General features: G+C 43.7%; 1 protein-coding gene across 1 annotated transcript in view; it reads right to left on the bottom strand.

Annotated features, from left to right (window-relative positions):
• Window positions 1-12,512, bottom strand: part of Dzip1 (DAZ interacting zinc finger protein 1) — a 55,118-nt gene that overhangs the window by 14,510 nt on the left and 28,096 nt on the right. The window contains exons 14-15 of the mRNA XM_070002730.1: window positions 11,320-11,376; window positions 7,330-7,392 (exon numbers count right to left, since the gene is read on the bottom strand). Coding sequence (XP_069858831.1) covers window positions 7,330-7,392; window positions 11,320-11,376 — 120 coding nt within the window. The remainder of the gene's footprint in view (window positions 1-7,329; window positions 7,393-11,319; window positions 11,377-12,512) is intronic.

Below are 12,512 nucleotides of genomic sequence, written 5' to 3'. Positions count from 1 at the left end.
TCGTAAAAACTAAAAAAATGAATAAACTTCGAATTTAAAATTCTTGATTGCCTGAGTTACAGCTCAACAGTTTAAAAATACATGTATCCACTGAAACATAAAGAAAAAAGTCTTATTTAGGAAGTTAGTGGTTTGGGGCTGGGAAGGTGGCTCAGTGGTAGAGTGCTTGCCTTGCATGCCTGAGGCCCTGGGTTCGATTCCTCAGCACCACATAAGCAAAAAGCAAAAAGCCGGAAGTGGTGCTGTGGCTCAAGTGGTAGAGTGCTAGCCTTGAGCTGAAGAGCTGAGGGACAGCACCCAGGCCCAGAGTTCAAGCCTCACGACTGGACCCCACCCCAAAAAAAAGAAAGTTAGTGGTTTATCACTAGAACTATTTCCCCTCAAAATTCATCTCCAAATTCAATTAGAATTTGTGAATTATCTTATAAAGAAAAAACTCAATTTATTTAAATATTTAAGAATGATAAAATAACAAATTTAGTAGATGTTAAATTCATCAAGTTTCAAAATGTATTAATTATTATGTTCCTCAAAATATGCATAAAAAATTAGCAGAAGTCACAGGAAAATTATGTTCTATGTCAAACAACCTCTAATTAAAAATATAACCAGCCAGGTACTGGTGGCTCATGCCTGTAATCCTACCTACTTGGGAGGCTGAGATCTGAAGCCAGCCCAGATAGAAAAGTCCCCTTGAGATGTAAGACTCTTATCTCCAATTAAAAACTCAAAAACTAGAAGTAGCACTGTGGCTCAAGTGGTAGAGCAATAGCCCTGAGCACAAAGAGGCTCAGGGACCATGCCCACAACCGACCAAAAAAAAAATTTTTTACACACACACACACACACTCTCTCTCTCTCTCTCTCTCTCTCTCTCTCTCTCTCTCTCTCTCTCTCTCTCTCTCTCTCTCCCCAAGACAAAAAAAAATGGTGATATTCTCTGCACTTTTTATTCCCCATTCTACTTTTTTTTCCTTTTGGCCAGTTCTAGGGCTTAATCTCAGGGCATGGGCACTGTTCCTAAGCTTCTTTTGCTCAAAGCTAGTGCTGTACATGTTGAGCCACAGCACCACTTCCATCCTTTTCTGTGATTAATTGGAGATTAGAGTCCCACTGACTTTCCTGCCACAGCTGGCTTTAAACCATGAGCTTCAGATCCTGAGTAGACAGGATTACAGGAATAAGCCACTGGTGCCTGGCTCATTCATTCATTTATTCATTCATTCATCAGTCAAGGCCTGGGTGGCTGTCCCTGAGCTTTTATGATCAAGGCTAGCACTGGACCATTTTGAGCCATAGCTCCACTTCCAGTTTTTTGGTTAGTTGGTTGGAGATAAAGAGTTTTATGGATCTTCCTGCTCTAGCTGGCTTTGAACCAGGAGCCTCAGATCTCAGCCTCCTGAGTAGCTAGGATTACAGGCGTAAGCCACCAGTGCCTGGCATGGCTTTCATTTAAGATGTTTCCAGAACCCTTTTTCAGTTCCGATTCTAGAGAATACTTTTGTTATATTAGTATAAGTTTTACTGTTAGAAAATTAGTCAATTACTATTGTACATTAAATAGAAAGGAAAAAATTATGCATGAAGATCTTTTTCTATGCTCTGCTATTCCAGCTTTTTTTTTTTTTTTTTGCTAAACAGAAATGATCAAGGGTGATTTTATATATATATATATATATGTATTTTTTTTTTGGTCGGTCGTAGGGCCTGAACTCTGGGCCTGGGTACTGTCCCTCAGCTCTTCAGCTCAAGGTTAGTGCTCTAACACTTGAGCCACAGCAGCACTTCCAGCCTTTTCTGCTTATGTGGTGCTGAGGAATCGAACCCAGGGCCTCATGCAGGCAAGGCAAGCACGCTTACCACTGAGCCACCTTCCCAACCCAAGGTGATTATATATTATGATTATATGTATTACAAGTTGGAAGTCATCCTAAATTTTATACTCTCAGTATTCACCCCACTGATTAACCATTAATATTTTCAGAGATTCTGCAACTACCAAAACAAAAACAAAAACCTCATCTGCTCTAGGAACAGACAATCTATCAAAAGCTAGAGAAGTTAGCTACCGCCACAATGTCATCTAGTTACCCATCCAGTTGGCACTCAACTAGATCTAAAGGTAAGGGGCATCTAGGGAAAGGCTGGACGTAATGGTGCTGGCCAGTGAAATAGATTTACCCCTACCCAGATTGTGCAAAGATTGTCCAATTTCTCAGATATAAAGGAAGTGCGTGGAAGCATAGCCTAAACAGAGGCTCAAAACCACATGGGGAGTAGGAGATAAGCAAAGTCTAGCTTAGCTCAGCCACATTTTAGCAGAGGCTCAGCCCTGGGTATAAGCGGTTGTATTCCTTTGCTGATGTACCTGGAGTCACCCTTAACCCCAATGACCTTCATTTTATTGACTGACTTCTCCAAATTGCTGCAGAGTAAACATTTCATTTTGTCCTCTACTCTACTGTTTATGTTGGTAATTGCTTTGGGAAGCCATTCACGAAAACTTAGAAAACCTTTGGTGGTGATTATTTCAAGGCTGAGGCTGGTTAATGGAAGCAAGAAAAAGAACAGACAGTGGACAGGAAAAAAAAATAATGTTTAGGGTACAGGTAGAATGAATCATGTGAAAAACAAACATAGGCAAAGATTTTGCCATTGCTGCTTCTAAAGCCCATCCAGACAAAACTTTTCTCCCCAGGGAGAAAGACACTCTGTGGGGAGCACTAGGGTCTGAACTCAAGGTCTTATAGCTGATAGGCAGGCACTCTGCTTCTTTGACATACCTCTAGACCTTTTATGCATTATTTCTCAGATCATGTCATACTTCCTGCCTTGGTCTGCATCTGGACTGCAATCCTCCTGTTTTTCATTTCCCACTGTAGTTGGGATGACAGGAATATGCCACCATGCCCCGATTCTTCCGCTGAGATGGACTTTTCTGCCCAAGTTTGCCTGGAACTGAGGTCCTCCTGATTGAGTTCAGCCTTCTGCGTAGCTAGGAGGACAGGTACATGCCACCAGGCCCAGCTATTGGCCAAGAAGGGGCCTTGCATGCACACACAGGCTGGTCTCACACTGACATCTTCCCAATACCAGGCTCCCAAGTAGCTAGGATTACAGGTGTGTGCCACGGGTGCCCAGGTCCAAATCTGAAAACAAATCCAAGTAGCCAGGCTAATGTGTAATAGGTCACGCCTGTGACCAGCTGCAGTGAGGCAGGGTGGATGAGAGGAAAATGAGGCAGCTGCCCGGAATTCACAAAATCTGAAGCTTAAAGCAAATGCAGGAAATGTTCATCCATCGACTTCCCTTAAGATTAAGGGACCAGGAGGATGGCTCAGTGGAAGAACTGAGGGACAGCGCCCAGGCCCAGAGTTCAGGCCCCACAACCGACAAAAAAAAAAAAAAGAAGAAGATTAAGGGACCAACATCATTTTAAAGGCAGGAAAACTTAAGGAGAGTGAGACCTGAGGAAGGCACTTTGGAAGCACTCTGTCTTCTACCCTTGAGACACCTTGCCTCAGGAATTAGCATTTACTTGGCCAAATGCATCCCTTCCTGAGAGATGCAGTCAGTGTTGCCTCCAGTGTTAGCATCCTTTCCTGAGAGAAATGCATTCCTCTCCCCAATCATATAAACAACCAGACTGGTAAACAAGAGCCAGGAACTTAGAAAGTGTAACAAAACCAAGAGTAATTAAGAGCAAAAAACACCTATCTACATAACTTTAAGTCAGACCCCCTGCCTTTATCATTTCAATACCCCGATGCCAAATAGCTCAGTGTCTCTCCTTTTAAGAACCCACACTCAGTTAAGAGTGTGCCTCTGCCTTCCTGTTTGTCTGCTTTCTTGTTTCTTGCCTGCTTGGTTGCTCTTTGAATACTCAATAAAGCACTGCCACGTTTTCTTACCATTGTAACTTATCCAGAAAAACCTTTTTTGTTGTTGTTGGTGGTGGTGGTCCATGGGCCTTGAACTGAGGGACTGGGCACTGCCTCTGAGCAATTTTTTCTCAAATCTAACACTCTACCACTTTGAGCCACAGTACCACTTCTAGTTTTAAACCAGGGGTCTCAGATCTCAGCCTCCTGAGTAGTTAGGATTACAAGTGTGAGCCACCAGCATCTGGCCATAAATTCTTATTCTTATTCTGCACTTGAAGTCAAGAACAACTCTCACCTGCACCCACTGATAGTTCAACAGACACAACAGACCATTTAGGGTAAGGAAATAACTGTAGTACAGGGCAAGTATCAAAGGATAATAATAATAAACCAATTTCTGAGTTCAAAGGGGGCTTAAAACCTAATAGAGAAAATGTCCACAAGGTTGATGTTCAGGCCAGAGTCTGGAGACTTCCCCTGGGGCACTTGCTAGTACTGCAGAGCTATACTGACTCTCATCTTCCTCCCATTTCTTCTTTGCATTAAACTAGAGAAGGCAGGAAAACTTAAAAAACCTAAAGCAGGCTAATTCCCCATTTCAAGTTTCTGAAAAATTAAATGCTTCTAATGAGCCTTTCTGATCCTCACACTTGAATAACCTATGAAGAGTTATCCATACAACTATCCAAAATCAATTATGAACTGGGTACAGGTGGCTCACGCCTGGCGGTTTGAAGCCAGTGGGACAGTCCGTGGGACTCTTATCTCCAGTTACCCACCACAAAACCAGAAATGGAAGAAATGGAGCTATGGCTCAAAGTGGTAGAGCGCTAGTCTTGAGCAAACCAGCTCAGAGACAGTGCCCACACCCTGAGTTCAAGCTCCACCCCCGGAAAAAAAAAAAAGTCGGAGGCTGGTTTTGAAAGGCGAGCTTCAGATCTCCACTTCTTCCTGAGTTAGGATTACAGGCGTGAATCACCAGCTCACAGCCAGTCAGATGGATCCTTTAACCTTCAGTTCCAGGTGGCAGCCCCTGCATCATTCTGCTCCTGCTTTCAGGGCTCTTCTACCCAAACAGGAGTTTGGGATACTGGCCAGCATGTATCATCATTAGCTGGAGGAGAGCAGGCAGGAGAGAATGGATGGCTACAGAAAACACCCCTGGGTCCCAGTGCTATAGGAACCAGGGATTGTATTTGTAGCATGCTGGGGGCATGCTAAATGCCATCATAAATTCCTCAGCTGGGCTAACGTATTACAGAGCTAAAGTTGGCGAGGGGGGGTGGGGTGATAATAAACATTGTGGCTGTTACTGAGGAGAAACTCCAACACATGCACACTTCTGCGGTTTGTTATTGTTGTGGTTTGGTATGGTTTTGCTGATCCTGGGGCTTGAACTCGGCCTGAATGTTGTCCCTGGGCTCCTGAGCCTGGCTCTCCAAGACACTTTTCTTCAATTAGCCACCAAAAGGTAGAAGCGAAGCTGTGGCTCAAGTGGTAGAGCACCAGCCCTGAGCTGAGCTAGAGAGGAAAGTCCTGAGTTCAAGCCCTAGTATCAGCACATGCACACACACACACACACACACACACACACACACACACACACACACACACACACACACACACACACACACACTCCCCCTCCTCTCTCTGTCTCTCTCTCTCAGACCCTGAGTGATAGCCATTCATTGCTCCTACAAGCCTTCGCAGACTCAATTTCGTAGATGTGTGAACCAAATGACCTGAAGTTTCAGTCTGGAAATTACCTGACCCTTTCTATGATCCTCCTGGCACATCTCCCAGATTCTAGAAAGAAAGGAGTTTTACATCGTGGACATTAATGAATGATGTATACATAGGAAAGAGGAAATACGCTATCTGAAAGTAAATTAGTGTGCCATGCTTATCCAGAACTCAAATCGGATTAAGGTTCGTTCGTCCCACGTCTGGGAAAACAAGAGGGATGGTTGAAAATGGCTTCAAGACAATGTTGTTAAGCTGTTAAGCCCGATTCCTCCTCACCCATAGGACTTACTAACTCCTGTGTCTGCACAAAACAAAGAGGGGAAAGTGAAGCAAGAGAAGCCTGTGGTACCTGGACTATGGTGGCCGCTACGCAGCCCTGCTGAGTGTCTGAATGTATCCAAGTGAACCACACCCCCAGGCACTCATTTCTTTCCTTTTTTTTTTCTTTTTTTGCCAGTCCTAGGACTTGAACTCAGGGCCTAGGCACTGTCCCTGAGCTTCTTTTGCTCAAGGATAGCAGCACTTTACCACTTGAGTCACAGCGCCACTCCCGGCCGTTCCGGTGTATGTGGTATGGAGAAATCAAACCCAGGGCTTCATGCATGCTAGGCAAGCACTCTACCACTGAGCCACCTTCCCAGCCCATGGTGCTCCTTTCCTTCCAGAGGTATTACAAATTCAGTTCCTTGTGTGAAACACTTTGATTTTTAAATGTTGCTAACAAGGGTGTAGCTCAAATGACTCTCAGCCTGTGGACTGGAGTTAGCCTGCAGGGCTCACCTTCCCTACCCAGGCAGTAACCATCCTTAAGGCTGCAGGAGGGACCTGCAATGCATCCTGTAGGACAACAAGGTCTTAGAAAAGTGCTCATTGGAATACCCCAAACCTTCCTGCATCAACTCTGTGTGGTTTTATGATCATCCCACACATCTTCACTCTTTTTTTTTTTGTCTTTTCTTTTTTTTTTGGTACTGGGGATTGAACCCAGGACGTTGCACTTGCTAGGCAAGCGCTTTGCCACTGAGCTACATCCCAGCCCTCACATCTTCACTCTTTGTCTTCTGAAAGAAACAGGTTGCTACAACCGGAACAGCGACAAAGATGTAAGAAAGCAAGCAACTAGCCAAGAGCCAGTGGCTCATGCTTGTTACCCTAGCTACTAGGGAGACAGAGACCAAGAGCATCATCATTGGAGGCCAGAATAGGCAAAAAGTCCATGAGATCTCTGTAATCCCAGTTACAATAGGAAATGTAAATAGAGTATAATAAAGCATGAAAAACATACCAGGGTATTAGAGGAATATGACTAACAAAATATTATAGATTGAAAATGTAACATAAGCCTAAATATCTTTCCTACTTTGTGTTTGTGTGTATACTGGTGTGCTTGAACTCAGGGCTATGGTGCTCTCCCTTAGCTTTTTCACTTAATGCTGGAGAAGTCTACCATTTGAGCCACAGCTCTACTCTAGCTGCTTTGATGGTTAATTGGAGAGTCTCACAAGATGGCTTGAAACTGTGATCCTCAGATCTCAACCTCCTGAGTAGCTAGAATTACAGGCATGAACTACGGGCACCCGGCTTCATTCCTACTTTTGATACATCGTGCCATGACCCACTGGCTTGTTCCTTGTAAGGCCTGGGTTTTAGCATAAGAACACAACGGAAGCATGTAAAGGCTGATCAAATCCTTTCTTACCTTTTTCTTCATCTGAGAGTTCTTCGATTGGTTCCAGGACATGTGACGAGAATGACTGCTCCACTAATGGGGAAAAGTAAGAATAAAATGAAAGGTCAGCCACAAAGCAATGTCAATTTCCTTTCAATTCTGCCAGTCCTGGGGTTTGAACTCAGGGCCTGGGTACTGTTCCTGAGCTTCTTTTGCTCAAGGCTAGCACTTAAGCCATAGCACCACTTCTGGCTTTTTCTGTGTCTGTACCATATACACAGAGTGCTCTGTGCAAGCATGCTACTACCAAGCCATCTTCCTAGCCTGCTAGGGCATTTAAATAGTGCCTAAATCCCAAGTACCAACTAGGAAAACAACATTGAGGCAGGCAGTTAAAAAACTAGCCGGTTTTACATGGACTATTTACAGTTAATTTCTCCATTAACTGTAAATCTAATTGCGAAAATTTTATTTTTTTAATAATCAAGTTTAAAGTACCCAAGAGTTAAAATCAATCTATCAATAAATCAAATAGGGCACAATTGCAAAAAATCTTTGCCATATATCATCTACCTTAAACGATGCACCAAAAATATGCTTACATAAAATAAAAACAAAGCTGGGCGCCAGTGGCTCACACTTGTAATCCTAGCTACTCAGGAGGCTGAGAGCTGAGGATCACGGTTCAAAGCCAGCCTGGGCAGAAAAGTCCCTGAGCCTCTTACCTCCAATTAACCACCAGGAAACTGGAAATGGCGCTGTGGCTCAAGTGCTTTTAACACAGGGACAGTGGGGAGGCCCAGAGTTCAAGTCCCATGACTGACATAAATAAATAAATTAATTAATTAAAATAAAACTATCTCTTCCATGTAGGAGGTGTCGATCTGTAGTACCTCACACCCAAGCTTGGCAACCTGACAAGCATGAGTAGCTGCTGGCCAAGAAAGAGAGCCATGATGAAGAGCTGTGAGAGCAAGAGCGCGCATGACAGGTCAGCAGCAAGATCAATTCTTTGCACCTAGACCACAATCCTCCTATGGTTGGGATGACAGAGGCATGCTGCTGGTGCCCAGCGACTTACTGGTTGAAAAAGGTCTCACCAACTTTATGCTCAGGCTGGCCTCTTACTGAGATCTTCCTGATTTTGGCCTCCTGAGGAGCTAGGATGAGCCACTGTAGCTAAGATCCATTGTTTTTGTGTGTGCATGTAGGTCCTGGGGCTTGAGCTCAGGGCCTGGGCATGCTAGCTCAAGGCTAGCATTCTATCAAGTGCTAGCATTCTATCACTTGATAGAATGCTCCATTTCTGGCTTTTGGTGGCTGACCAGAGATAAGAGTCCACTTTCCTTCATGGGTTGGCTCTGAACCGTGATCCTCAGGATCTCAGCCTCCTGAGTAGCTAGGATTACGGGCATGAGCCACCGGCATCCTGTTTGTTGGTTATTTTTAAGACAAGATTTCGCTTCCTGACCAGGCACACTCCTGGATTGCAATCCACCTATTTACAGCTTTCCATCATCCCTGGGATGATGAGTATGAGCCACCGAGTCTAGCTTCCCTCAGGTGAGATGAGGTTCTGATACCTGTTCTGCCAGATTGTCCTGGAACTACGATCCTCTCAATCTCAGTCTCCCATGCAGCTTAGGGTGACAGGTATGTGCTTCAACACCCAGCCGTGGGTTCAAAAAGGGGCCTGTGAACTTTTCCACCCACGCTGGCCTTGAACCTTGATCCTCCCAATCTCAGCCTCCCAAGTAGCTAGGATTACATGATCCATTGATACCCAGCTAGAAACCTTCCTGCTCACCACTGGAGCTACATGTGGGCTCAACATCCTCTTTGCCCAACCCTACTCCCCTCATATCAAACTTCCCACCTATACTCTCTACCCCAGAATCTGTTCCAAAGAAAGCCAACCTAAGACATTTAGCCATCATTACACTTGTTTTCATGGGGAAGGATCTCATCAAAGTTCGAGATGGAATGAAAGATGGAAAGTAAACAGGATGATTAAAGTTAGGAAACGCATGACTAAGCTCCCAACCACATCACCCTAGAAAAGCTGAGGTGATGTAGGGGGCCTGGCTGAGTCCCCTCCTGTCTCATGCCCATGCTCACAAATCAGCTTTGATCCTAGGCCAAGGGCCGTGGGCCCCTGCCAGTTGTGGCTAGCATTTAACACTAGCAATGGCAGAAGATGCCAGAAGGAGACATGACTGAGTGCTGCAGCCCTGGGCTCTCAGGGGAGGGTCCCCATAAAGCATGTGCTTTAGGCTAACCTTGACATGATCCCAGACCCTGTAATGTCCCCATCTGATGTGTTTCAGTGAGCAACAAAGATAAGCCCGAAGGAAAGAGTGAGCCCTGGATACCTGCTCTCCAAAGGCTAACAATAAGGTAGAAAAGAATGTAAAAGAAGCTAAGACACACTGACAGAGTTACAAAGAGAAATGGCCAGTAGTAAGGAGACAATTTGAAGATCCTTTTCTTGTTTATTCAACATTAAGACAAACAAGGCCAGGTGGGGTGGCTCACGCTATAATCCTAACTACTCAGGAGGCTGAGATCTGAGGATCACAGTTCAAAGCCAGCCCAGGCAGAAAAGTCGGTGAGAATCTTATCTCCCATAAACCACCAGAAAACCAGAAGTGGAGCTAGGGCTCAAATTGGTAGAGCACCAGCCTTGAGCAAAAGAGCTCAAGGACAGTGCCCAGGCCGTGTTCAAGCCCCATGACTAACAAAAAAAATGATCTAAGGTGGTGTGTTTTTTTGCGGGGAAGGGGAACCTACATGTTCTACACTTGTAAAAAGTAAGATCCAATATGTGAAGAATATTATATTACAATTATGTTGCAATCACAGTATTACAATTTGTGATTAAGACAACTGGTCCACCTAAAATAATCATAGACCAAGAAACAAGGTGCAATCAAGAAATTCCTCATGAGTCATCATTACTAAAAGCATCATTACTAAAGACCATTATATAGACCAGAATCTATAAAGACAAATGTCCCCTTAAACTGACCAGATCAATCATGAACTTGAGTCCTCCTTTGTAGAAAATCACAACCAAGAGTGGGGTGAAATAATCATTAGATTCTAGAGCATTTTGTAGTAAGGTGAGAAAAAGGTAATATCCTCTGATCTTGATATACTATGAAAATTATAAGTACTTTACTATCTGAACAGCTCTAAATGTTCACCTATGTTAATAATAATAATCAGCAACCACTGGGCATTAGTGCTCACATCTGTAATCCTAGCTACTCAGGAGGAGGCTGAGACCTAAGGATCATAGTTCAAAGCCAGCTCAGGCAGGAAAGTCCATGAGACTCTTATCTCCAATGAACCACCAAAAGCCAGAAGCAGAGCTGTGGATCAAAGTGGTAGAGCAAAAAAGCCAAGCAAATGTACAATGCCCTGAAGTTCAAGCCCCCCTCCCAAACAACAACAATAATGATAATAATAATTGGTAATAATACTAATACTAATACTACTAATAATAATAACCAGCGATCTTGGAGGGCTGTTTTAAGAACTGAATCTTGGCAGCATTTTCATCCAGTGAAATTTCATGCTGCTATTTCCTTCAGTTTCCATCATGTCTTTTTCTAGATTTTCCTAACCAATTGTTGGAAGTGTTTATTTAAAAAAAGGGACTTGCTGTGACACTGAAAGTTATAAAAACAAGCACACATGCCCCGTGGCATGTGCTGGTTGGCTGATTTAGGAGCAAGTCACTACCTTCTTTCCTTACTCCATTCCACAGAAATCATAAACAAGCATGGCATCGCTCATGGTTGTTGGAAGCCCAACAACCATAAAGATCAGGTGCTTCATTTTTGGTTTGCCATATTATTACATATAAAGACTGCACTTGTACGAACTGTTTTAGAACGCGCTCAGGTGTTTTCTGCTTGACGTAACTACCCTGCCCCCCAGCACTGCGGGTTAATAAATGATCTAACTGGGAGTGAAAACTGCACACAACCCTCCAAGACGGCCACTCGTACTTACCATGGGCCATTGTTAGGTTCGACTTAGCTTCCAACATCTGCGGGGCTGAGGCACTTACTGCAACAGCGTAGGAAGGGAAAAAACAAAAGAAAACAAAAAAAGCTCAGGAGATCCATCATGGAAACAACCAAAGCTATCAAGGAGGAACACATCCTCACATAGGCCACCAGACACCCAGAGCGTGTGGTCTCCCAGGGGACAAAGATGACAAATAGCATAGTGCTGGGAATTGAACCTACTGCTTTGCGCGCTACCCCTGTGTTCTAAAACCATGCTTTGAGTATATTAGGACCATGCAACCATGATTACTTACTATGGAATCTTAGAACATGCTTGCCACAACCACCACTCTAAAATACCTGCACCTGCCAGTGGCCTTCTTTCATTTCTATTTGCTGTTCTCAATCCCAGTGACCGTTCATCTACTTTGCTCTCATCTACTTTGCCTATTCTGAATACTGCATAGGTGGACTTGTGCAATAGGCTGTCTTTGGTGTGTGGCTTCTTTCACTCAGTTGATTTCAAGGTTCATTTCCATGTATCAATACAGATGTATTTGTTAATACATGTGTGAATAGCAGTGTGTGATTTTCATGGTCAAGGAGCATTCCATTGTACGAAAAGACCACATTTGTGGGTGTGTGTATGTGTGTGTATGACAGTACTGGAGTTTGAACTCATGGCCTTGAACTCTTGCTTGGTTTTGTGCTGGAGACTGATGATACTCTATCACTTGAGCCACAACTCCACTTCCAGCTTTTTGCCGCCTAATTGGAGATAAGACTTTCTCAGATTTTTCTGCCTGGGTTGGCTCCAAATCATGATCCACAGATCTCAGCCTCCTGAGTGGACAGGATTACAGGTGTGAGCTATCAGCACCAGGCTGAGACCATATTTTTATCTGTCTATTACTTGATGGACATTTAGGTTGTTTCCTCATTGGGTTTACTGTGTATGATGCTGCAATGAACATTTGTAGATGACAAGCCAATTCTAAAAAATACTCCTAGCACTGGGCTGTAAAGACACACATGGCATCATTAATTATTCAGCTACAATCTTTAAACAGGGGTATATGTAAGATTAAATACTATTTTGAATTCTGCAGAAAATTAGATTGCTCAGTCTCCCTTCTAATATTTGATCATTCTTATCCCAGGGTCTTTTCTGGATCATTGAATCATACATTAGTT

The sequence above is a fragment of the Dipodomys merriami genome, unplaced genomic scaffold, assembly GCF_024711535.1.
Source record: "Dipodomys merriami isolate MVZ:Mamm:240054 unplaced genomic scaffold, mDipMer1.0.p SCAF_6, whole genome shotgun sequence".
Taxonomy (NCBI): Eukaryota; Metazoa; Chordata; class Mammalia; order Rodentia; family Heteromyidae; genus Dipodomys; species Dipodomys merriami.
The sequence above is the reverse complement of the archived record's forward strand: the minus strand, read 5'-3'. Positions and strand labels throughout refer to the sequence as shown.